Below are 26,250 nucleotides of genomic sequence, written 5' to 3'. Positions count from 1 at the left end.
TATGATATGTAGCTCTTTCTATGGCCTACAGTGGCTCTTTCTGCAGAATAAAGGTCCTACTGGGTGTACTGATGCTGAGAATTTCTTTTAACCTCCAGACTGCTCATCACTGAATCATTCTTTTTCTTACTTAAAGTAGTATTCTCTCTCTCTTTTGTAAAATCCTCACCCAAGGATATGTTTATTGATTTTGTCTTTGCGGGGGAGAGGAACATCAATGTGAGAAACACTGATTGGCTGACATCTCATGTGCTCCGACTGAGCATTGAACCCACAACTTGGATATGTGCCCTGACCAAGGATGATCAAACCTGAATACTTTTGGCATTCAGAATGATGCTCCAACTGAGCCACCCTACCAGGGCAGCAGTATCATTCATTTTTAACTCTCCCTTCCCCACAGGCTCCATCATTTACTCTGAATTATTCACATGCACCTTTTCTTCTTGGGGAATTTTTTTGTAGTAAATTTAAAATATGAGATTGGGTTTTCCTTGGAAACCAAACAATTGTTTTACATTTACCTTATCTTTTAGTCAATCTGAGCTCAGGGAAAACAAACTAGTCTTCTGTTACAGTTATTTTCTCATTCCTATAGCAGCCATTTTGTTCCCTTTAGGAAATCAGTTTTTATTGTAGTTTAAGGGAACCTATTTATTTTATTTTATTTTAATTGTTGTTCAAGTGCAGTTTTCTTCCTTTTACTCCCATCCCAGCCCACCCCCTCAGCCCTTCCTACCTCCCTCCTGTTTCCACCCCCCTTGTTTTTGTCCTTGTGTCCTTTTTTAAATATATTTTATTGATTATGCCATTATAGTTGTCCCATTTACCCCCCTTTGTTCTCCTCCACCCTCCAACCCCCCTCCCACCCACATTCCCCCCTTTAGTTCATGTCCATGTGTCATAAGTTCTTTAGCTTCTACATTTTCCATGCTACTCTTGCCCACCCCCTGTCTATTTGCTCCCCACCATGTATTCTACTTATTCTCTGTACCTTCTCCCCCTTCTTCTCCTCCCACTCCCCTGTTGATAACCCTCCATGTGATCTCCATTTCTGTGGCTTTGCTCCTGTTTTAGGTGTCCACGTAGTTTGCTTAGTTTGCTTTTGTGGTTGTTAATAACTGAGTTTGCTGTCCTTTCACTGTTCATATTTTTTATCTCCTTTTTCTTAGGTAAGTCCCTTTAACATTTCATATAATAAGGGCTTGGTGATGATGAACTCCTTGAATTTGATCTTATCTGAGAAGCACTTTATCTGCCCTTCCATTCTAAATGAAAGCTTTGCTAGATAGAGCAATCTTGGTTATAGGTCCTTGCCTTTTATGACTTGGAATACTTCTTTCCAGCCCCTTCTTGCCTGGAAGGTCTCTTTCAAGAAATCAGCTGACAGTCTGACAGGAACTCCTTTGTAGGTAAGTGTCCCCTTATCTCTTGCTGCTTGTAGGATTCTCTCCTTCATTTTAATCTTGGTTAATATAGCTATGACGTGCCTTGGTGTATTCCTCCTTGGGTCCACCTTCTCTGGGACTCTCTGAGCTTCCTGGACTTCTTGGCAGTCTATCCTTTGCCAGATTGGGGAAGTTCTCCTTTATTATTTGTTCAAATAAGTTTTCCACTCGTTGCTGTTCCTCTTCCCCTTCTGCTACCCCTATAATTCAGATGTTGGTACATTTAAAGATGTCCTGGAGGTTCCTAAGCCTCTCCTCATTTTTTTGAATTCTTGTTTCTTCATTCTTTTCTGTTTGGTCATTTTTTTTCCTTCTGGTCCACTCCATCTATTTGAGTCCCAGTTTCCTTTCCATCACTATTGGTTCCCTGGGTATTTTCCTTCATTTCACTTAGTGTAGCCTTCATTTTTTCATCTAGTTTATGACCAAAGTCAACCAATTCTGTGAGCATCCTGATCACCAGTGCTTTGAACTGTGCATCTGATAGGTTGTCTAACTCTTCATTGCTTAGTTGTTTTTGTTCTGGAGCTTTGATCTGTCCTTTTGTTTGAGCCTGTTTTTGTTTTTTGTTTTTTGGTCTGGTTGGGCCTATTATGTATGAGGGGCAGAGCCTTAGGTGTTCACCATGGTGGGTCAACCCAGTGGCTGGGTTATGACATTCTATATGGAGGTGGGGTCAGAGAGGGAGCAATGGCGCTTGTTCTGCTGTCTCTTGGATTTCAGTTCCCTCTGCTGCTTCCCACAAGCAAATTTGGCCTTTCTGGTGCTGGTTCCTGGGTGGGTGGGCTTGTGTACATTCTAGGACCCTGTGGGTCTCTCCAACGAACTCTCCTGTGAGGCTGGGAGTCTCTCCTGGCACCTTATCCCCCACCAGTGTTTTCAGTTGGTGCTTTTAGGCTTTATTTTCTGGCACTGGGGCCCTGGGTTGCGTGGTCTGTCTCACTGCTCTTATTTTTGCCTTGTTTATCTGTGCGAGAATGTGTGTCCACGGTCAGCCAGCCGCCTTGTGAGTCTCACTGGGTTTGCTCGTTTCCTTCCCTCACCTAGGTCTGCTAACCACCACCTTCTCCTGCTGGGACCCCTCTCTTCCAGCCATGGATTCCGCCCCTCTTACTGGTCTGGATGAATGGTTTGTTGTTGTTGGACTTCGGTACATTTCAATTTTCTGTGTGTTTTGGTTATGTTTTTGTTTCTAAATCTTTGTTGTCCTTAAATTTGGTTGTGCAAGGAGGTACAGTGTTTCCACCTATGCCTCCATCTTGGCCAGAAGTACCTCCTGGTCACCACTTTAGCTGACGTACAACCTGGTGCTCAGTAATGTGACTGTTTTCCTGGAATGAATAGAACGGACTCAGGGGATGAGGCAGGCAACGTCAGCAGAGGCCAGCCTGCAGGGGACGTAATGTGTCATTTGATCAACTTGCAGTTCATCTCGAATAGAGCACCTCTATGGTGCTAACTAAACAGCTGGCAGCCTTGAAGCAGCAGCTGGTTTCTTCCCACCTGGAGAAGCTGCTGGGACCAGACTCAGTGATCAGCCTTGTGTCCTTGTGTTGGATCTCCATGTGTCCTTTATACTTGTTCCCATAAACCCTTCCCCATTTCCTCTGAAATTCCCTCCTCTCTCCCCTCTGGTCACTGTCAGCCTGTTGTCTATTTCAATGCCTTTGGTTATATATTTTACTTATTTGTTTGCTTTGTTGATTAGATTCCTGTTAAAGGTGAGATCATATGGTATTTGAAGAAAGGAGGTTTCTGGAAGAAAGATCATCATCTGCGTCCCAAAGTTAATAACTTTCGGATTTCTGATACATTTTTCATCCAACCAGCCTTGACCTGTGGCAGATAACCAAGTTAGCCAGTGGACACATCAATAAGCAAAGTTCCAGTGATCTGCAGGTCTCAGTACTCAAATACCCATGAGTTCACATTTTTTATCAGAAACAGTACTTTGAGGGAGATAGTTTTATGTTATTTTTAAAAAACCAGGTAGTTCTTAAATGGATATATTCCAAAAGTTCACGTGTAAGCCGTTTATTTAAATATTTTTATGAAATTGTGAAAATTTTCAAATATATAGGAAAGTTGAAATAATTGTACAGTAAACATCCATATACCTAATACCTAGATTCTACATACTTGTTTTTATTACATACGTACTGTAAAGGAAAAACACTCATGTGTTTTCTTCTACTCACACTCAACAGTACTTCCGACACCAGAGGTATGGGTTTTCAACCGGTTAAGCAGTTTCTGATGCCAACTGAGTATCTGCAGTTCAGTTCAATTCTGACACTAACCCACGTTAGCACAGACCCTGCAGATTATGGACTCAGTTCCACAAAACTGCCTTCCATTTAAATGCCAAATAGTAAGACCCAGGTTACCCACAAGTTTTGTTCAACTTCTGTGCCCCTGGAGTATGGGATATGCTACCCTCCAAATAAATGTGTTTACCAGCCTGGAAAAGCTCTCCAAATTCCATACTTTGGGGAATTTTATGGAGGAGCTTTATGGAATTTTATGATGAATCATGTAGGCAAGATCAGTTATGAAATTTATTTCCAGCCGCTTTCTTCTCTCCAAAGAATTAGGGTGGGAGAGGGAGCTGAAAATTCCAAGTTTCTAATCATGGTTTGGTTCTCTGGTGACCAGCTCCCATCTGCCAAAAGTTGTCTCATTAGAACAAAAGACACTTCCGTTACCCAGGAAACTCCAAGGGGTTTAGGAGCTTTGTGTCAGATGCTTCTGCTACTTAGGAAATTACAAAGATCTTGGGGGTTCTGTATCAAGAACTGGGGTCAGAGGCTAAATACTAGAATGAAATATTCTCCTAGTATCCCTGTTTATAGGGGTTTTAGGAGCTCCATGTCAGAAACCACAAGGTAAAGACCATTATGTGTTTCTTATTATTTTATACCTATCCATCTGTAAATATCTGTTCATACATCAATCCACCTATATGTTGATGTATTTCAAAGAAAGTTACAGAGAAAAGTACATTTTACCACTAAATACCTCAGTATAAATGCCATTACTAGAGTTCAATAGTTTTTTTCTTTGAGGTCAAAGTTTCATACAGTAGAATGCCAGTTCTTAGCTGTGCCATTTGATGACTTTTGACATACACATTCACCTGTGTAACCCAAACCTTGATTAGGAGATAGAATGTTACCAAAATTCTACAAAAGTTCTTCATACCTTTTCCCAATTATTCCCCACACGCACTCTCTGGAAGCCGCTACTGTTCTGATATTATTCACCCTACATTAGTTTTGCCTCTTTAATATTTAGAAATAAGCATGATGTTAGCTGTAGGCTTTTGTAACTGCTCCTCAGATTGAAGAATACATTTCCAATTTGCTGAGGGTTTTTCTGAGGAATAGATGCTTAGTCATGTTATATTATTATTTTTTATATTCCTGGATTCAATTTGCTGATAGCACTGTGTTAAAGATATTTTGTATGAATGTTGATAAGTAATATTGGTCTATAGTATTTTTGTAATGTCTTTTATTTTGGCATCAAGGTTTTTCAGAACTCATAAAATGAGTAAAATAGTATTCTCCCTTCTAGTTTGTGTAAGATTGAGGTATTTTTCTTCCTTAAATGTTTGACAGAATTTAAGAGTAAAACTATCTGAGCTTGTAGTTTCCTTTGTGGGAAGATTCTGATAATAATTAAAATTCTCGGACTTCCACCAAGATGGAGGCATAGGTGGAAACACTGTGCCTTCTCCCACAACCAATTTTAGAGACAACAAAGTTTCAGTAACAAAAACGCAACCAAAACACAGAAAATTGAACTATACGGAAGTCCAACAACAACGAACCATTCAATTGGACTGGTAAGAGGGGCGGAGCCAGCAGCAGAGCGAGATTGGGCAGGAAAGATCCCCTGACCCAGGCTTGAAGGCCGCTGGGGTAGCAGGTCTGGACCCAGTCAGGGTGCAGGGCAGGTGGACCATGGTCACACCTTCTCACGCAGAAAAAAACAGCGAAGGAGCGAGCAGTGAGACAGACCATGCAGGCCCCAGCAACGGGAAGTAGCAGAGGGGACCGCCATCGCCCCTCTTAGATTCTGCCCCCACATACAGTGTCACAACCCAGAGACTGAGTTGCCCCACCCTGGTGAATACCTAGGGCTCTGCTCTTCATACAGAAGAGGCACGAACAGACCAAAACATGGCTCAAGAACTCAAAGCCCCAGAGCCAATAACTCTAAGCAACCAAGAAATAGCCAGTCTCTCAGATGCTCAGTTCAAAACACTGGTGATCAGGATGCTCACAGAACTGGTTGATTTTAGTCACAAATTAGAGGAACAAATGAAGTCTTGACTAAGTGAAATGAAGGGAAATGCACAGGAAACCAATAGTGATGGGAAGGAAACTGGGGCTCAAATCAAGGGAGTGGACCAGAAGGAAAAAAAAGTGACCAAACAGAAAAGAATGAAGAAACAAGAATTCAAAAAAGTGAGGAGAGGCTTAGGAACCTCCAGGACATCTTTAAACATTCCAACATCCGGATTATAGGGGTACCAGAAGGGGAAAAGAAACAGCCACAAGTGGAAAATGTATTTGAACAAATAATAAAGGAGAACTTCCCCAGTCTGGCAAAGGAAATAGACTTCCAGGAAATCCAGGAAGCTCAGAGAGTCCCAAAGAAGTTGGACTCAAGAAGGAACACACCAAGGCACATCATAATTACATTAACCAAGATTAAAATGCAGGAGAGAATCCTAGAAGCATCAAGAGATAAGGGGACAGTCACCTACAAAGGAGTACCCATCATACTGTCAGCTGATTTCTCAAAAGAGACCTTCCAGGCAAGAAGGAGCTGGAAAGAAGTATTCCAAGTCATGAAATCCAAAGACCTACATCCAAGATTGCTTTATCCAGCAAAGCTTTCATTTAGAATGGAAGGACAGATAAAGTGCTTCTCAGATAAGGTCAAGTTCAAGGAGTTCATCATCACCAAGCCCTTAATGTATGAAATGTTAAAGGTACTTATCTAAGAAAAAGAAGATGAAAAATATGAAGAGTGAAAGGGCAGCAAACTCACAGTTCTTAACAATCACACCTAAAACAAAAGCAAACTAAGAGGACAGCTAGATCAGGAGTGGAACCATAGAAATGAAGATCACATGGAGGGTTAGCAACAAGGGAGTGGGAGGAGGAGAAGGGGGGAGAAAGTACAGAAAATAAGTAGCATAGATGGTAGGTAGAAAATAAACAGGAGGGAAGGCAAGAATAGTAGGGGAAATATAGAATCTAAAGAACTTGAGACACGTGGTCATAAACTAAAGGGGGTGAATGGTGGGGGGTGGGGTGTGCAGGGTGGAGGGGAATGAAGGGGGGGAATAGAACAACTGTAATGGCATAATCAATAAAATATATATTTTTTAAATTAATAAAAATTCTTTAATAGGTTTGGCCTATTCAGTTTCTGTTTCAATTTAGGTAAGTTGTATTTTTAACGGAATATCTCTTCATCTAAGTTATAGAATTTATTTATGTAGTTATTTATAATAGTCTCCTGTAATCACTTTAGTATCTGAAAACTTTAGGACTACTTTATCTTTTATTTCTTATATTGTCATTTATCTTTTATTATCTTCCTCTCTCCCCCGCCTTTCCTCTCTCCCTTCCTCCCTTTTTCTCTTTTTATTCAGTCCTTCCTAAGCTAGAGGATTATCAGTTTTTTCTCTCTTATCTGTCTTGTATTTCATTTCTACTCTTTTTCTGACTTCTACTTGTTTTTGGTTTTCTTTGTTCTTTTTCTAGTTTCTTAAGGTTGAAAATGAGGTCACAAATTTTCATACCTTTTTTTCTACTGTAAGCATTTAAAATGTTAAATTTTCCTCAAAATGCTGTTTTTGCTGCATCCCACACATTTTGATATATTGAATTTTTATTATTCAGTTTGAAATATTTTTCATTTTTTGTATGATTACTTCTTTGACCCCAGGATTATATTGGAAGCTGTTTAATTTTTGAATGTTTGAGGGTTGTCCAGATACCTTTCTGTTATTGATTTCTAATTTAATCCTATTATGGTTGAAGGATACACTTTCTATTAATTTGATCCTTTGACACTTAGTGAGAATTGGTTTATTGTATAGTATATGGTTTCTCTTGGGGAATAACCCTGTGCACTTGAATGTTTGTTCTTCAGTTGTATGTGATGTTCTGGAAATGTCAGTAAGATGAAGGTGGCTGGTAGTATTCAAAACATCCTATCTTCACTGATGTCTTGTCTGGTTGACCTATCATTGCCTGAGAGGGGTATTCAAATGTTCAGAACTGTAATTGTGGACTTGTCTATTTATCCCTTTAATTCTGTCAAATTTTGCTTCTAGTATTTTGAATCTCTGTTATTAGGTACATACATAGTTTTAATTGTCATGTCTTTTAATAAAATCACCATTTAATCTTTATGAAATATTTCTCTTTGTATCTGTATGGTAATAAATGTATGGTAATGCATACATTTTGTCTTAAGGTTTACTTTATATGCTAATATATACATTATAGTCTTATGTTTCTTGTCTATTTGCTATATCTTTTTTAATCTTTTATTTTGAACCTCTGTCTTTATATTTTAAATATATTTCTCGTGTCTTGCTATTTTATCTATTCTGACAATCTCTGCCTTTCATAATTTTATTTTTATTTTTTTCCCTCACCCAACGATGGGGTTATTGATTTTTAAGAGAGGGGAAGGGAAGGAGAGAGAGAGGGAGAGAAACATCAGTGTGAGGGAGAAACATCGATTGGTTGCCTCTGGTATGCACCCTGACCGGGGACTAAAACTACAACCTAGGCATGTGCCCTGACTGGGAATCAAACCCATGACCTCTTGGTTTATAGGATGACACCCAGCCAGCTGAGCCACACCAGCCAGGGCAATCTCTGCCTTTTAAGTAGGGAGACTAGTCAAGTTTTGCATAAATATAAATAGTCAAATTTAGGATTACCATTTTACTAATTGTTCCTTGTAAGCTTCATGTGTTTTTTTGTTGTTGTTTCCTTGTCTTGTTATTTTGTAGTGGATAGTGTAGGGATTGCAATGCACATCTTTAATGTTTTACAGTCTTTTTAAAGTTAATATTGTAATTCTTCATATAAAATGTATGAACATTGAATATATTTCCCTTATTTTTTGTGAAATAGCTGTCACATATATTTATGTACATTATAAACCCCAAAATATAATGTTATAATTATGGGCCAATATTACTTATCAATTGCTTTAAGTAGACATGTGCATTTTAAGGAAATTTATAGGAAGAACCTCTATTAACTACATATTTACCATTTTTGATGCTCTTTATTTTTTCTCTAGGTTTTCTGTTTAATAGTAAAAGAGAAACTCCTCCTATAACATTTTATGGCTACTGTTCTTGACTGGGGTGATTTCGCCTCTAAGGGGGCATTCCGGGAATGCCTAGCTGGCAGGTTCCTGGAACATTTTTAGCTTACAACTGGGAAGGGGGCTTGACTGCTACTGGCACTTGATAGAATGTTCAGAACAATAAAAATTGTCCAGCCCAAAATGTTAGTGCAGAAATTGAGAAACTCTTGTTTATGGAGAAGTTTCTGAAAAGAGTGGAATATACTTTTAACATGGCTGGTTATAGGTTTTCTTACATCAATCATATGATTTATTGGAATTTAAAAAATATCTATAACTTATACCATTGTCTCTACCTAACAGAATATTTATGTTACAGTGGTAACAGGTATAGACAGTGGTATCGACAGGAATGACTCATTTTCTTGGAGAAGTTTGTGGATAGTTTGTTGAAGTATAAATAGCTTTTTGCAAGTAAGGAGAAAGAACTGATTCTATGTAGTCCTCTCAGTGGATTACTTTAATGGAAGTACCTTGAGTTAGAAATGAAGCTATTTCTCTGCAGAAGAGTAGCCTGCAACCAGCATTCTTTATGAGCTGTAATGACCCCCCCTTACAGCTTTTTTATTTGAAGAAGGCAGGAATGGTTTAAATATTTTACTTCTTTTCATATTTTTTACAATGGAGTTGGAGGTAGAAACTTGATTTGTCTGTCAGATTTATTGAATCCATCAAATAACACAGGTTGTTTTCATGGTGAGATTATCTTGTTTTATATAATCATAATATTTTTAAAGAAACAGCTTAGAATTTGAGTTTTTATTTAAAGGCTAAGCACAAGACATTATTAAGATGTCACATGTAAACAAATACCATTTCCCTTTTGTGTAATAGGTTGGACAGCACTTCATGAAGCGAGTGTAAGAGGATTTTATGAGACAGCAAGTGAACTAGTAAAAGGTGGAGCAGATGTAAATATCAAAGGAATGTACCAGATCACTCCCCTACATGATGCTGTGATGAATGGACACTATAAGGTACTGTGATGCTTTTGTCTGCAGATCAAAGACCATATTCTGTCAAGTATTAAAATCTCTGAGACCACGCAATAAGAAAATAGACAGGAATTCAGTTTCAGTTCATTCTGGCTAATCAGTTCTCAGAGTTTATCCTAAAATTTTACTGTGTGATTTTTTTGTGCCTAATATGGCTGGTGACATTTTACATGTAACTTAATAACTATAGAACATTTTTTGTTTACACATGGTATCTTTCAAAACTTGCACTTTTAAAAAACCCTTTTTGTATGGTGTTTTATAGACTTTAAGAGAATATCTCCTTCTGTAAAGTGTTACATGATGTCCAATCCTCATAAAAGACATACAATTTTATGGAGTCTAGTGTCATTTTCATGGTCAGTATCAGATAGCCTTCCAGGCTTAGTGGTCAACCAGTTCGTACCAACACAGATGTACACTGGTTAAATATCAAAATACTGTAATTCCACGAGTTGATTAGTAGTAACTACAATTATAATACTGCTAACTGAGATTAGGAATTCCGGCATACAGAGTTTATCTCAGAAGTCATATATGCTGTGAGCTTCCTAGACATTTTTTGGGTTCAGGCACTACATTACAGGACTGAGAAACTTGCTGAAAATATCTTCTTTATTTCAGTATTCAGTTCCCTCAAGGTTCAAAACTCCTAGGATAGGAAAGAGGGATAATCACCTGGGCTCAGGAAGATCAGTTCTGTATATTTTCAGAACAATTGCCTGCCACAGGTAGAATCATGGAAAGCTACTAGGAGCTATGGGCATAGAAAGACAGGGCATATCCCTTCCTAGTGTGGAATAGTACTTTAGGAGAGTTTAGGTAGTTTTGCTTTTTTGATAATGTATCACCTGCTAGTAAGTGATTACTGAACATTATGTTGAGGGCTGGAAAGAAGGAATTCTGCTTGGGACCTAATATAATGGCCAGAAGAATGCAGGTTTAGACAAGTAATGGTATGTGTTCTCTCTGTGTCCTTTATTTATCTTTTTACACCTGGGCTCCCACAGTGAAAACTTAAAGTTAGAGCACTTCTCCCCTCTCCTCTTGCCGGGACTGACCCTTCCTGGTCAAGAACTTTTTCTCCCTTTGGTCTGTGTGAGCTCTTTATTGTTTCTTCTTTTCTTTCTCAGTTCTTCTTTTGCTTCACCTGGTAATATGCCTCCAGCTAATTTCCACCTCATAGCTAAAACTGGCTGTCTTCCTCTAGCTTGGAAAGATACGTAACCTTCTCTTGTTGCCTCAGTGAAGTACAGGAACCAAAGACACAGGACTTACTACTTACCACCCTCCCTATTTGCCATCTTCTGTGTTACTATAACTCATGTGCTCCTGGCACTATGGCATATCCTGACTGATGGCCAGAGAAAAGGGAATGACAAGAAGTAGAAGTCTGGAGAACTGTCATGGGAATTAAAAGCTAAAACCCAGTGAAATAGGGTAAAGTCATTGTCTTCTTCCTACCCTCCCCTTTAATTTACCTAGGGTGAGCCAACAAGTTACTTCACCCAGCCCAAGAGCAATTTATAAAACTCCAGGTTAGTTCTGGACAGATCTAAGAGCAAAAGCCTTGAGAATCAAAGTGGGACAGGACGTAGTTTTGGAGGATAGAGTAGGAATGATGGGAGCATCAGATGAGGATCTAGGCTTCCCTCAAGTATTCTCATAGGTTGGGCAAAGATGACCAGAAAAATAGCCTAGGCCCTGGGTGTTGGATTGCTCCTATATCTTAGATGTCACAGAACTAAAGATGTCAGATATGGAATCCCTGGGAGCCTGATTCTGGACTCAGAACCCGTAGAGTGTGAACTTCTTAAACTCCAGAGTTAAAGGAACTTGAATATATTGTCCTACAGGCATTGACTGTATATTGGAAAGATAGTAAAAGATAGGAGATAATAAAAGATAATAATCATGTTTTTTAAAGTAAAAAAGCCATTAAAAACACACATGGTATGATTTTATTTATTTAAAACATCCAGAAGAGCCCTGGCTGGCGTAGCTCAGTGGATTGAGCGTGGGCCTGCGAACCACACGACCGAGATTTGATTCCCAGTCAGGGCACATGCCTGGGTTGCAGGCCAGTTCCCAGCAGGAGACCCACAAGAGGCAACCATACATTGATACTTCTCTCCTTCTCTTCTTCCCTTCCCCTCTAAAAGATAAATAAATAAATAATTTTTAAAAGCTTTAAAAAAATAAAACATCCATAAGAGACTGATCCTATAGAGACAAAGATTAAGAGTGGGAGGTAGAGGGTGGGGAAAGAAAAGCGAGAGGAATGGTTAAAGGGTTCTTTTAAGGGGAATGATAGTGTTCCCAAATAAGGTTGTGGTTATGTGTATACAACCCTCTTAACATACTAAAAACATTGAATTGCATTCTTTAAATGCATGTGAATTCTATATCAATAAAACAGAAATACATTTTTTAAATGTAGGAAAAGTAGAATTTGAGATATATGGATGATCATCTCAGTGTGGTTCCTTAGAAAAATTTGAAACAAGTTATTTAACAGATGGTAGGAGGAATTTAGACAAGAATGTAGCGGTCTTTGAAAATCCGTAGGCATCATTAAGAACAACGTATATCAGACAAACCTTGATTCCTCTATTACTAGGCTTACTTTGTTAATAGGTAAAGAAAATGGTATGGCAAGTCACTGTAAGCTGCCACGATTTTAACAAAGCTTTTATTTCATGAAATGCCCTAAGGTATATATGTGTATGAGATTGGTTGACACTGTTACTGGGATCCACATATATTGAAAAAATATTCCTGAGACATGATGATTATTCACTCTATGTGTGTCTGGAATGAGCTCTCGTATAAAGTTTGATGATATAGTCTATTACACTATAAAGAGTCAAACCTCCTCTACAGGCTGGAACACAGATGGTGTTTTGTTGTTTGGAATATTTTTTAAGAAATCCCAGATATCATACCATTTTACCCATAAATATTTGAGTCTGCATCTCTAATGAGTAAGGACATTTTTTTCACACCCACAATATTATTTCACTTAATAAGAATTAACAATTTCTTAATACCATTTAATGTCCAGTTTATATTTAAACTTTCCAGGTTTTGTAAACAAATGTGTTTTTATAGAAAGATTTTGTTTGCATCAGGATCTTATAAGGTCCGTATATTACATATGACTATTGTATCTCTTAAGTATGTTTTAATCTATCTATAACAAAATTTTCTAATTCTGAATTTGGCTAATTTTATCTTTCTGGTGTTCTATAGCTTGTTTTTTCCTTATATTTCCTTTTTTTTGAAATTTTAATTTAATCTTTATTGTATTTTTTTCTGTTACCATTTAGTCCCCTTATACCCCCTGCCCCTGGCAACCTCTACACTGTTGCCCATCTCCATGAATCCTTTCTCCTTTTTGCTCAGTCTCTCCACCTGCTGACCTCTCCCCCACTAGCTGTCATCGGCTCTCCGTCTAGGAGTTTGTCTCTGTTGTGCTTGTTAGTTCCATTTGTCCATTAGTTTGCAGATATGAGTGAAATCATATGGTGTTTATCTTTTTCTGACTGGCTTATTTCACTTAGCATAATGTTCTCTAGGTCCTCTTGCAAAGGGTAAAATTTTCTTTTTTTATATGGCCGAGTAGTATTCCATTTTGTAAATGTCCCATAGTTTTATCCATTCATCTGTTGATGGATGCTTCGGCTGCTTCCATATCCTGGCAATTGTAAATAATACTGCAGTGAACATAAGGGTGCTTATGTTCTTTTGAATTAATGTTTTGGGTGCCTTTGGGTGTATTTCCAGTGGTGGGATTGCTTGGTCAAAAGGCAAATCCATTTTTAATTTTTTAAGGTATCTCCTTAATGCTTTCCACAATGGCTGCACCAATTTGCATTTCCACCAACAGTACAAAAGTGTTCTTCTTTCTCCACATTCTCACCAGCACTTATTGTTTGTTGATTTATTGATGACAGCCATTCTGACAGGTGTGAGATGCTATCTTATTGTGGTTTTAATTTGCATTCCTCTGATGATTAGTGATGTTGAACATCTTTTTATATGTCTGTTGGCCATCTATCTGTATGTCCTTGGAGAATTGTCTGTTCAGGTCCTATGCCCATTTTCTAATTGGGTTGTTTGTTTATTTCTTTCTGTTTTGGTGTTGAATTTTATAAGTACTTTATAAATTTTAGATAATAACCCCTTTTCAGATGTATTGGTGAATATATTCTCCCATTCTGTGGGTTGTCTTTTTATTTGGTTGATGATTTCCTTTGCTGTGCAAAACCTTTTTAGTGTGATGTAGTCACATTTGTTTATTTTTGTTTTGTTTCCTTTGCCTGGGGAGATATATCTGATAAAATATTGCTATGAGCAATGTCCAAGATTTTGCTGCCTATGTTTTCTTCTAGAATTTTTGTCATTTCAGGTGTAACATTTAAGTCTTTGATCCATTTTGAATTTATTCTTGTGTGTCGTGAAAGAAGGTGATCTAGTTTCATTTTTCTGCAGTTGTCTGTCTAATTTTGCCAACACTATTTATTGAATAAACTCTCTTTAGCCCATTGTATGTATTTGCTTCCTCTGTCTAATATTGACTATAAAGGTGTGGGTTTATTTCCCGTCTCTCTATTTTGTTCCATTGATCTGTGTGCCTGTTTTTTGTGCTGATACCATGCTGTTTTGATTACTGTGGCCTTATAGTATAGTTTGATATTAGGGAGTGTGATTCCTCTAACTTTATTCTTTTTTTTTCAGGATTGCTGTTGATCTGTGGGGCATTTTGTGGTTCCATATAAATTTTGAAATATTTGTTTTGGTTCTGTGAAATATGTCATTAGAATCTTGATAGGAATTGCACTGAATCTATAGATTGCTTTGTGTAAATGGGCATTCTAATGATGTTAGTTCTTCCTATCTATGAACACCAAATGTGCTTATATTTATTTGTGTCTTCTTCAGTTTCTTTCTTAGCATTTTATAATTTTCCATGTACAGGTCTTTTACATCCTTGGTTATGTTTATTCATAGATATTTTATTCTTTTTGAAACAATTGTTAATGGGGTTGTTTTCTTGTTTTTTTTAACTATTAACCATTTTATTTTATTTTTTAGGAAATTTTTCCATTGAGTTATTAGAGTTTTCTTACCAACTTGTATGTACTCTTCTATTAAGGATAAAATTAACTGTCAGGTTTGTTATGCATAGTTCTGCAGGAGGTTTTTTTCTTTTTCAAATTTTGTTCATAATATTTTTAGTTGTCAGAATTTTTTATTTTTTATGCAATCTAGTCTAATGGTCATTTCCTGTATGATTTCCCTGTTTCTTAATTTATTTTTATTTTTTATTGTTGTTTAAGTTTAGTTGTCTTCATTTCCCCCCACCCCAACTATCCCCACCTCCCACCCTCAATCCTCCCCCACTTTGGCTTTGTCCGTGTATCCTTTATACATATTCCTTGGATTGTTTTCTTAATTTCTGTTTCTGTTAGTTCATTATTGGCATATAAAAATGCAACTGATTTATGGATATTAACTTTATATCCTGCGACTTTGCTGAATTCATATATCAGTTCTAGTAGTTTGTTGGTGGAATCCTTGGGGTTCTCTGTGTACAAATCGTATCATCTGCAAATAAAGACAGTTTTACTTCTTCTTTTCCAATTTGGATGCATTTTCTCCTTGTTTGATTGCTGTGGGTAGGATTTTCAGTGCTATATTGAGTAAGAGAGGTGAGAGCAGAAATTCCTTGTCTTGTTTCTGATCTTAAGGGGAATGCTTGTAGTTTCTTAACTATTGAGTATGATGCTGGCAGTGGGCTTGTCATATATAGCCTTTATTATGTTTAGGTATGTTCTCTTCAATCCCACTTTGCTGAGAGTTTTGATCATAAATGAGTGCTGGATTTGGTCAAATGCTTTTTCTGCATGTATTGATGTGATCATGTGGTTTTTTAGCCTTTATTTTGTTTATGTGGTAAGTCACATTTATTGATTTGTGAATGTTGTACCAAGCTTGCATTCCTGGAAAAACCCCATTTGATCGTGGTGTATGATCTTTTTGATGCATTGCTGCATTTGGTTTGTTTATATTTTGTTGTGCATTTTAGCATCTAAGTTCAGCAGGGATATTGGCCTATAATTTTCTTTCTTTATAGTGTCTTTATCTGGTTTTGAAATTAGGATAGTGTTGGCCTGATAAAAAGAATTTGGGAACCTTTTCTCCTCTTGAATTCATGAAATAGTTTGAGAAAGAGAGATGTTAGTTCTTGGAATGTTTGGTAAAATTCACCTGTGAGGCCATGTGGTCCAGGGCTTTTGTTTGTTGGGGGTTTTTGATTACTGGTTATATTTCATTAAATGTAATCTGTCTATTCAGATTCTCTTGATTCCTCCTGATTTAGTGTTGGAAGATTGTATGTTTCTAGGGATTTTTCCATTTCATCAAGGTTGTCTGGCTTTGGGGCATGTAATTGTTCATAATGTTTTTCTACAATCCTTTGTATCTCTTTGGTGTCAGTTGTTATTTCTCCTCTTTCATTCATGAGTGTGGATCCTTTTTGTCTTGATGAGTATGGTTTAAAGTTTGACAGTTTTTTAAAATTTTTATCTATTTATTTTTAGAGAGAAAGGGAGAGAAACATCAGTGTGTAGTTGCCTCTCGCATGGTCCCCACTGGGGACCTGACCTGCAACCCAGGCATGTGCTCTGACTGGAAATCGAACTGGTGACTCTGGTTCACAGCCCGCACTTAATCCACTGAGCTACACCAGCCAGGGCTGGTTTGTCAGTTTTGTTTATTATCTCTTTTCAAAGAACCAGCTTTTATTTTTTTTTAATTTATTTAATTCTTATTCAAGTACAGTTTTCTGTTTGAGAACCAGCTTTTAGATTCATTGATCTTTTGTGTTGTTTTTTTAGACCCTATTTTTTTTATTTCTGTTCTGATCTTCATTCTTTTTGAAGTTCCTTTAAGTGTAAAGTTAGATTGTTTATTGAAGCTTTTTCCTGTTTTTTTTTTTTTTTGAAATAAGCCTGTAATGCTATGAATTTCTCTCTTAGGATTGCTTTCCCAGTTCCACAGATTTTGGATTGTTGTGTCCTCATTTTCATTTGTTTCAAGGTATCTTTTGATTTCTTCCTTAATCTCATTGTTGACCCATTCATTGTTTAATGACATGTTATTTAGCTTCCATGTCTTATAGAAGCCGCCTCAATACCAAAAAAAAGAGTAACAAAAGATTTTGAACTAAATTTACTTTTGAAAGGATGTTTCCCCTTGTTTCAAATTCTAAATGCTATTCATCATCTTTAGAGCCAGTTTTGCTTAAATGCTTTACTTCATTAATCCAGTTCCATCCTCAAGGAAGTTCTCCTTTGTGATTTGTTCTATCTGCCAGTGTACATTTTTTAGTATTTGAAAGTTGTTCTCTTTTGTATTCTTTTCTTACTTTGGTGGGGCTATATTAGGAATTCCAACTAGATGATATTGCTTGTAGATGCTGAAGAATTAACGGGATAGTGATTCTCCATGAACTTCTCTTTACTGTCCTTGGCATGTCTGAACAATGAGTAGGTCCTAGCAGTGTCGAGATTCACTTCCATGCTTCCTGTAACTTGGCTAATATGCTCTAATTTTCAGCTGAGGATATGGTCCTGTTTTTTTTAAAAAAAGCATTCATAGATGTAATTGGAGGTACCTGGGGATATGTTTCTGTCCAGGAAATCTCTATTAAGAAGGCTTTGTGATCACCATTTTTACCCTGTATTGAAATAAAACTGGACTTAACACCCAGAAACTTCCATCTCTTTCATATGTAGAAAGAAATGAAAATAATCTGCTTTCCAGTTCCATTTCCTGGTTCTCATTGGCAGTCATGATGCAGGCCATCTCCAGGGCGAATGGCACTTGAGACTATGAAGAGCAGAGGCCCTGAGGCCTGGCCTGTTCCGGAGGCCAGGGTGTCCCTGCTCCACTCCCTCTGCTGCAGGAGGCACACCATTCATACCACAGACGACAGTCATGCACAGAGAGATGTACAAAAATAATAGAGAGTAGTGTATTAGGCACTATGATAAAATATGTACTGGAAAGAAGGGAGAGGTTATTTTTCTCTGAGGGGGAGCGGCAGCAACACAGGTGTAGATGGAAGACATAACTTCTCCTGGAACCTGGTGAACTAACATTTACTACTACAGAACCCCATCCTCATTCTTGGTTTATCTTCTAGCCCCATTTCACCAGCAGCTAAAATACAAATGTTTCCTTCCCTCCCTTCGTTCCTTCCCTCATTCCTTTTTCCCTTCCATTCTTTCTTTTCCTCCTTCCTTCCCTCTCTTTCTCTTTTTTTTTTTGTAAAAAAGGGATATGTATATCAACAAATTATGATTCAGTAGAATTACATTAAATTTTTCTGTTGGGCAAGATATTATAGGTAAACTCAAACTTAGTGTTGTTAAAAGAAAATCTGTTGTTGTTTAGAGTAGCATGCTGGCACACATTTAACAATAATGTACCTTTCCTCCGGTTCCCTCATACGAGCCTTCCTCTAGGTGGCAGAGTTACTTCTTTTGAATGGAGCTGATCCATTGCTTAGAAGTGACAGTGAAAAGTGTGCTTGGGATGAGGCCAAGGAAGCACGTATGAAGCGTCTTCTTGAGAGATATGTTCCTAAACATCAGAAACATCTTATTTCAGGTAAGATTAAACTGTTATATCTGTTAGTGTTGGTAGAAAGTTACAGAAATTGAATTTAGAATTATATAAATTAAATTTGTTTTCCTTGTAAGTTTTGAGAAAATCCACTCAGTGGTGTCCTTGCTCCATTCCTTTAATAAAGCAGACTAACTTATTTACAAATACACATAGTGAAGGACTCTTAAGAGAAAAAGGAAGGGAATAGCAAATGTACTTTTCCTCAGGTTGTGCACAGCAAATGGTTAAGAAAACTATGAAGTTCTGACACTCTCCATAATCCTTTGGCTGAATAGCATGATGTGATGTACATTATATTTGGCTGTATCTTTGTCAGCAAATACAGCCAAGGTTGTTTATTTCTATTTCCTAAGAATCTTTTCTAATGGCTACACTTTTGTCCTATCATCTATTACAGTTTTATTTTTCTTTCCTTTTTAAAAATATATTTTATTGATTATGCTATTACAATTGTCCCATTTACCCCCTTCATTCCCCTCCACCTTGCACACCCCTCCCATCCATGTTCCCCCCCTTTAGTTTATGTCCATGTGTCAGAAGTTCTTTAGATTCTGTATTTCCCATATTATTCTTGCCCTCCCCCCTATTTTCTACCTACCATCTATCCTACTTATTCTCTGTACCTTCTCCCCGCTTCTCCTCCTCCCACTTCCCTGTTGCTAACCCTCCATGTGATCTCCATTTATTTCTATGGTTCCACTCCTGATCTAGCTTTCTTCTTAGTTTCCTTTTGTTTTAGGTGCGGTTGTTAATAAGTGTGAGTTTGCTGTCCTTTTACTGTTCATATTTTTTATCTTCTTTTTCTTAGATAAGTCCCTTTAACATTTCATATATTAAGGGCTTGGTGATGATGAACTCCTTGAATTTGACCTTATCTGAGAAGCACTTTATCTGCCCTTCCATTCTAAATGAAAGCTTTGCTGGATAGAGCAATTTTGGATGTAGGTCCTTGCCTTTCATGACTTGGAAAACTTCTTTCCAGCCCCTTCTTGCCTGGAAGGTCTCTTTTGAGAAATCAGCTGACAGTCTGATGGGAACTCCTTTGTAGGTGACTGTCCCCTTATCTCTTGCTGCTTCTAGGATTCTCTCCTTCATTTTGGTCTTGGCTAATGTAATTATGATGTGCCTTGGTGTGTTCCTTCTTCGGTCCAAGTTCTTCGGGACTCTCTGAGCTTCCTGGACTTCCTGGAAGTCTATTTCCTTTGCCAGATTGGGGAATTTCTCCTTTATTATTTGTTCAAATAAGTTTTCCACTTGTGACCGTTCCTCTTCCCCTTCTGCTACCCCTATAATTCAGATGTTGGAACATTTAAAGATGTCCTGGAGGTTCCTAAGCCTCTCCTCATTTTTTTTTTTGAGTTCTTGTTTCTTCATTTTTTTTCTGTTCGGTTGTTTCTTTCTTCCTTGTTGTCCACTCTATTGATTTGAGTCCCAGTTTTCTTCCCATCACTATTGGTTTCCTGGGTATTTTCCTCCATTTCACTTAGTATAGCCTTCATTTTTTCATCTAATTTATGACCAAAGTCAACCAATTCTGTGAGCATCCTGATCACCAGTGCTTTGAACTGTGCATCTGATAGGTTGGCTAACTCTTCATTGCTTAGTTGTATTTGTTCTGGAGCTTTGATCTGTCCTTTTGTTTGAGCCTTTTTTTTTTTTGGTCTGGTTGGGCCTATTATGTATGAGGAGCAGAGCCTTAGGTGTTCACCATGGTGGGTCAACCCAGTGGCTGGGTTATGACATTCTGTATGGAGGTGGGGTCAGAGCGGGAGCAATGGCGCTTGGACTTCTCCTGTCTCTTGGATTTCAGTTCCCTCTGCTGCTTCCCACAAGCAAATTTGGCCTTTCTGGTGCTGGTTCCTGGGTGGGTGGGCTTGTGTACATTCTAGGACCCTGTGGGTCTCTCCAACGAACTCTCCTGTGAGGCTGGGAGTCTCTCCTGGCACCTTATCCCCCACCAGTGTTTTCAGTTGGTGCTTTTAGGCTTTATTTTCTGGCACTGGGGCCCTGGGTTGCGTGGTCTGTCTCACTGCTCTTATTTTTGCCTTGTTTATCTGCGCGAGAATGTGTGTCCACGGTCAGCCAGCCGCCTTGTGAGTCTCACTGGGTTTGCTCGTTGCCACCCCATGCCTGGGGTCTGCCAGCCATGGCTTTTTCCTGCAGGGACCCCTCTCCACTGGCTGCTGACTCTGTCCCTCTTACCGGTCTGGATAAATGGTTGTCGGACTTCGATACAGTTCAATTTTCTGTCAGTTCTCGCTGTTTTTTTGTTTCTAAATCCTTGTTGTCTTTAATTTTGGTTGTGCAAGGAGGCACACAGTGTATCTACCTACACCTGCATCTTGGCCAGAAGTCCCTATTACACTTTTAAAGTGAACTACAAAAAAAAAAAGACCCCACAATCTGTAGTTGTCAATAAAAAGATTATGTAAGAATAATTTTTTTAAGAATAATTTAAATGCATGGCATATTCTTTATGTTCTCCTTAATGTACCTGTTTTTTTTAATTAAAAATATATTTTCCAGGAGCCAATCTAACAGGCACAATTTCTAAGAGAGTCTGGGAGCAAGATGCACCTTTTATTTCTCTCAGTTTTAAGAATCTACATGTGCTAATATTACCAACTTACTTAATGCATTACTACATTTCTCTGCTCAAAACCCTGCAGTGGCTCCCCATTTAATCTAGAAGCAATGCCGGGATCCTCACAATGGTCTAGCAGCCAGCTAACCTCTTCTCCTACCAGTCTCTACCTCTGTCACTTGACTTCAGTCACACCTTCTCCTTGCTGTTCCTCAGATATCCTCCCCCACCTCCTCCGGCCTTAGTTTAAAAGTGATCTTCTCACTGAGGCCTGGACCATCCTACTTAATATTGCAGACTGCCTTTTTCCTGCCCTCCTTATATTAGTTATCTGTCACTATTCAATGAAACTTAGCATCTTTAAACAACATTTATTATCTCTCGCAGTTTCTGAGAGTTAGAAATCTGAAAGCAGTTCAGCTCAGTGGTTTTGTATCCAGGTCTCTCATAGGCTTCAGTCAAGCTAACAGTGAGGATTGCAGTCATCTCAAGGCTCACTCTGGCAGGAAAAGCCACTTTTCAGCTCACGTGATTATTGGCAGGCCTTAGTTCCTTGCTGGTTGTCAGCTGGTGGCTTCAGTTACTTACCACATGAGCTTTTCCATAAGGCTGCTCACAGCCTGATAGCTGGCTCAGAGCAAGTAATCCAGGAGAAAATGCACTCAAGACAAACCACAGGCTTTTTATACCTTAATCTTGGAATTGATATACGATCTCTTTTGCCATATTTTATTTGTTAGAAGTAAGTCACTAAGTCAGGCCCACACTCACAAGTAGCAAAATTAAGTTCCACCTCTTGAAAGGAAGGGTATCAAAAATTTTATGAACATATTTTTAGAACTACCACATGCCAGTCCCTCTTACCCTACTGTATTTATCCTTTTTTCATGGCACATAACACTATCTTACACATTGAACAATTGCTTATTTTTTATTTTTGGTCTTCCCCCACTAGAATCTAAACACCATGAAGGAAAGGATCTTTGTTTTGTCTAGTAATAAATACTGAAGTGCCATGTACGTAGTAGGCATTCAGTAAATATTTGTTGAATAAGTTGTGTGTGAGTCCTTTGAAACCAAACAAAACAAATTCTTTTCATTCAAGAGATGTGTGTGCTTCATTCATTTTTACCAAACTATATATGAATAGAGTTTTTCCCAAGAGGTAATTGTTTGAAATGCCATTGACTAAGGACTAAGATCTGGATCAAAATACCCTACTTTTATAATAAAGAGATAACTTCATGATAGTTAAAGCCACCAAGATTCAATTAATAAATAGTTCTTTACAACAAAAAGACTGCTTTCTGGTAGCTCAATCGTACTGGAAAATAAGAGGAACAGATTGAATCTTATTGAGTAAACACTAGGAAATTATGGTAATTCAAATAATTTATTAAATAATGTTTGCCTTATAAAAGTAGCTTTCATACGGTTAAATTCTGGATATATCTGTGGGTAATATAAAAACACTGAGTTCAGTGTTCATTTTTAGTATTTGTTTTAGGTCTGTTTTGTTTTACCCACAGAAATGTTTTTAGATCCCTCAAAATAGTATTTGGTTTCTGCTAAATATGGAAATTATAGTAATGTTATTTGTGTAAATTTTAATAGAAAATATTTTCGTAATTTTACTTACTCTACCTGGTTTTCTCATGGTAAAGGACTTGTGGGTCTAGAAGTCTGGAGACTGACCAGTGGAGGCTATTTTCTTTGATCTCTCTCTCTCTCTCTCTCTCTTTTACAGCTCAAAACCACAGCATTGACCCATTAGATGTAGAGGATACACACCAGCACAAGGTATGTATCTGTTTAGCAATAAACATTTTCATAGAATTCACCAATTTATTTTTTATACATCATCAAAGGGGAAAGAAAGCTTGCTGAGGCATGCATTAAGAACAGTGACTTCACCCTTGCTTTTAAGATACTTTGGAATAATTACATGAGAATAGAGGGTTCTGGACCATAAATTTGGGAAGCAGTAAATGTAGCATATCTGGGCACAATGAGGTATTGACAGATATTTGCTTTCTCCTTCTCTTCATGGAGCCCTGAGGTTTATCAGCCATGTCAAATTTCCTCTGACCTAAACACAGTACAAGGGTCAAAGGCATTGATCTTTCCCTTCAAAGTTTATATGGTGGACAGTTACTCCTTATCTGGTGCTTCACTTGTGGTGAGTGACAGGAGGCACTGTTCCTGTTTTAATCTTAGCCCATAATAATTTTTCCATGCAGACCAATTTGGGAGTATATCCACCTTCACCTTCGTGTTTTTAAATCCCTTCTTCTGCTGCCCTACCCATAGTCTCTCACAGACAGCAGAGGAAGAAACTTTCTTAATTCAAGTTCTATTTGTATAACAGTTGGGAAAGAAGAGTATTTCTAATGCATTCTTGTAAAGTTTCCTTTACAAGGAAAGTTCCCTTTACAAAGAAAGTTTTATCTGATTATTTCAAGAGCCTATAAAAATGAAGTGGATTAAGACTTTTTGTTTTATTTAGTAAGGTTGCTTGAGCTAAAATACTGGCAAAAAATGGAAATTTAAAGCAGAAAATAAAGATTAGTACACATACTGAGTCTGTTGTGCATGTTTTTCTTCTATTAGTCTACTTTTCTGAAGAATCAGATTGTATATATCCCAGCGGACCCTGTGGTTAGATCAAACTATAAAATTGAGTGGAATAATAGTTTAATTTATGAACAATCTAGAATGAATTGAGTATAGAATTACAGCTAAAAATTAAGCTAACTATATATTTTGTTTCTATAGAAACCAAAATTCAGTTCTAAAAATTGCATTGGATTTGTTTGTGATAAAAATTCCAACAGACAGAAGCTGGAACATGTAAAAGATAATGAAGGAAGCAAAGAGGATTTAATTATAAAGAAAGAAGATATATATGAACATTACCCAAAAGATTCTAAAAGCATACAATTTGGTAACTCCAAGCAAAAGCAATCAACTGTTAACCTAACATACCCTAAAGGACTCAGAAAAAACAGTCTCCATAGTGTCAAAAATCCCAGAACGAATGTGTCTAAATATAAAGGAAGAAGAAATGCACAACAAAAAAGCACTCAAGTGGATAATGCAATCCAAGAAAGCAACCCAAGAAAGACAGTAGCTATCTCTTCATCTAGAAGTTGTAGTAGATTTGTTACTCATCAGCAACAAGTTCTCCAAACCCTTGATGACATTCCAGAAGAGCCATGTAAACCTTTTAGCCCAGCTCTGTCAGGCCCGAAAAATGGATTAGAAAACAATATTGAGACTTGTTCCACTCCCAAAGAGACACATACCCAGAGCCTAGATTTATCAGAAAACCAAGAAATTGAATCCTTTGAATTAGAATCCAGTGATCAAGCTAAAGCTGTATCTTTCTCAGGACATTCTTTACATGAAGAAACCAAATTACCAATTGTTACTACAGATCAGCAGCCTCATACTCACCAAGAACAACAGCATATTAGTCCTTATAAATCTCATGAAAACAGTAACTTGGATGCAAAAAAAGAGGGCCTTAGTAAGTGGGAAAATTGTAATAATGGTATTCATGGTGACTGCTGTAACTCTGAGAAGACTGTATCATCTAAAAAGGTGATATGTTCTACAGGTTGCAAAAAATACCATAATTATAAAGAGAATAAAGCAAATAGAGAAGGAATGGATGTTCAACAATTTTTACCTTCTGAAGACCATTTGTCACAAGAAAATAAATTAAAAGCAGGCAGCCTAAGCATACTTCCACAACAGGAAGCTGTTAATTTTTCCAATTCAGATACTATAGCAGTTTTTGAACCACATGTTGCAAAGTACGAATGCTACATGTATGGAACTTCTTTTGATCGCTCACATGGTAACCCTGAGCATACTTCCTTGGTTTGTACAAGAACACTTTCGACACATGAAGTTTCAAAGTTGACTAGTCATGTGGAGCAATTCAAAAGGCCTCAGGATTGTTGTAGCCCCCAAGTACCAACTGCTTTAAAGAATCAAACAGATGCACACATTGTGGAAAGGGTGAATAAGAAAGAAGATGCTATAAGGAATTACACTGACAAAGGCCAAAAATCAAATTCTTCAAACGAGTTTTTATCCATAGCTGCCCATTCTCAAGTAATAGAAACAACTGAAGTTGACAATAGGAGACAGGACCTTCCAGAGAGCGAAATCATACATAATATAGATTTTCATTCCACTGACAATATGAATAAAGAATTGAGCAACATCTCACAAGTTAGTCAAAGAGAAGAGAAGGAAATTTCTCCCAAACCAGGTATTAGTAGTATTGCTAGATTTGTACACATTTCCTATAGATTTACTTATTTTATAGAAATTTTCAATGGAATTTTACTCAACTTGTGACCAACCTGACAAAAATGAGGACATGTGAGCTACAATTTGGGGATGCTGTTAGTAGTAGTGTTTACTTTGACAGTGAAACCATTCTTATCAAAGATGGTTGTTAAATTGATATTGACAGAAGTTAATAAAAGTATTTATATCAATTTTATGTTTGTGTTTAGTATAGACTTATCTTAGGACACTTAACATTTTCAAAGCAGGAAATTGTTAGCTCCAATGATTTTAACAGTTCACTGCATTCCCATCAGAATTGCATTCAGCAAACTAATTTACACTTGTTATATAAAAACATTTTTAAAATCTTTCATTCCCTTGAAAAGAAAATAGTCCAGCAAGGAACAGAAACTGGGAACACATATATGACTAGACTTTTTTCTAGAAGTCATGTAACCATTAAGGAGAACTGCCACACTGATACTGTAAAATGATTGTTTTTCAGACAAGGAATTAACTGATAATATCAATAGAGATGAAAACACTATAAGAAATTGTGAAGGAAAAAAAGATAAAACAGATTCAGAAATTCTTATACCTGCTAACATCCAAGAACACTATGAAGTTCAGAATTTCAAGAAAAGACAAAATTTCTCGAAAGCTTCCTGCAGCCAAGGTTTGTATTCTTGTACTTTTATAGGTAAATGTTTACATGGCCAAGCCCAGAAATCCACTCTACCTCAGGATATTTCTAAACTTTCAGATTTAGTTGTTTATTTTTTAGTCATTCACTAACTTACAAGATTAT

At 37.4% G+C, this 26,250-nt stretch overlaps 1 protein-coding gene and 1 pseudogene across 1 annotated transcript in view; one reads left to right on the top strand and one right to left on the bottom strand.

The window, feature by feature from the left end:
- Positions 1-26,250, top strand: part of ANKRD31 (ankyrin repeat domain 31) — a 126,137-nt gene that overhangs the window by 50,760 nt on the left and 49,127 nt on the right. Inside the window, 5 exon segments of the mRNA XM_037032396.1 lie at positions 9,696-9,838; positions 18,391-18,535; positions 22,885-22,937; positions 23,913-25,419; positions 25,948-26,118. Coding sequence (XP_036888291.1) covers positions 9,696-9,838; positions 18,391-18,535; positions 22,885-22,937; positions 23,913-25,419; positions 25,948-26,118 — 2,019 coding nt within the window.
- LOC118977408 (RWD domain-containing protein 4-like) lies at positions 17,136-17,716 on the bottom strand (annotated as a pseudogene).

The sequence above is a fragment of the Sturnira hondurensis genome, unplaced genomic scaffold, assembly GCF_014824575.4.
Source record: "Sturnira hondurensis isolate 20B ecotype Veracruz unplaced genomic scaffold, ASM1482457v3 Scaffold0021354, whole genome shotgun sequence".
Lineage (NCBI taxonomy): Eukaryota > Metazoa > Chordata > Mammalia > Chiroptera > Phyllostomidae > Sturnira > Sturnira hondurensis.
The sequence above is the reverse complement of the archived record's forward strand: the minus strand, read 5'-3'. Positions and strand labels throughout refer to the sequence as shown.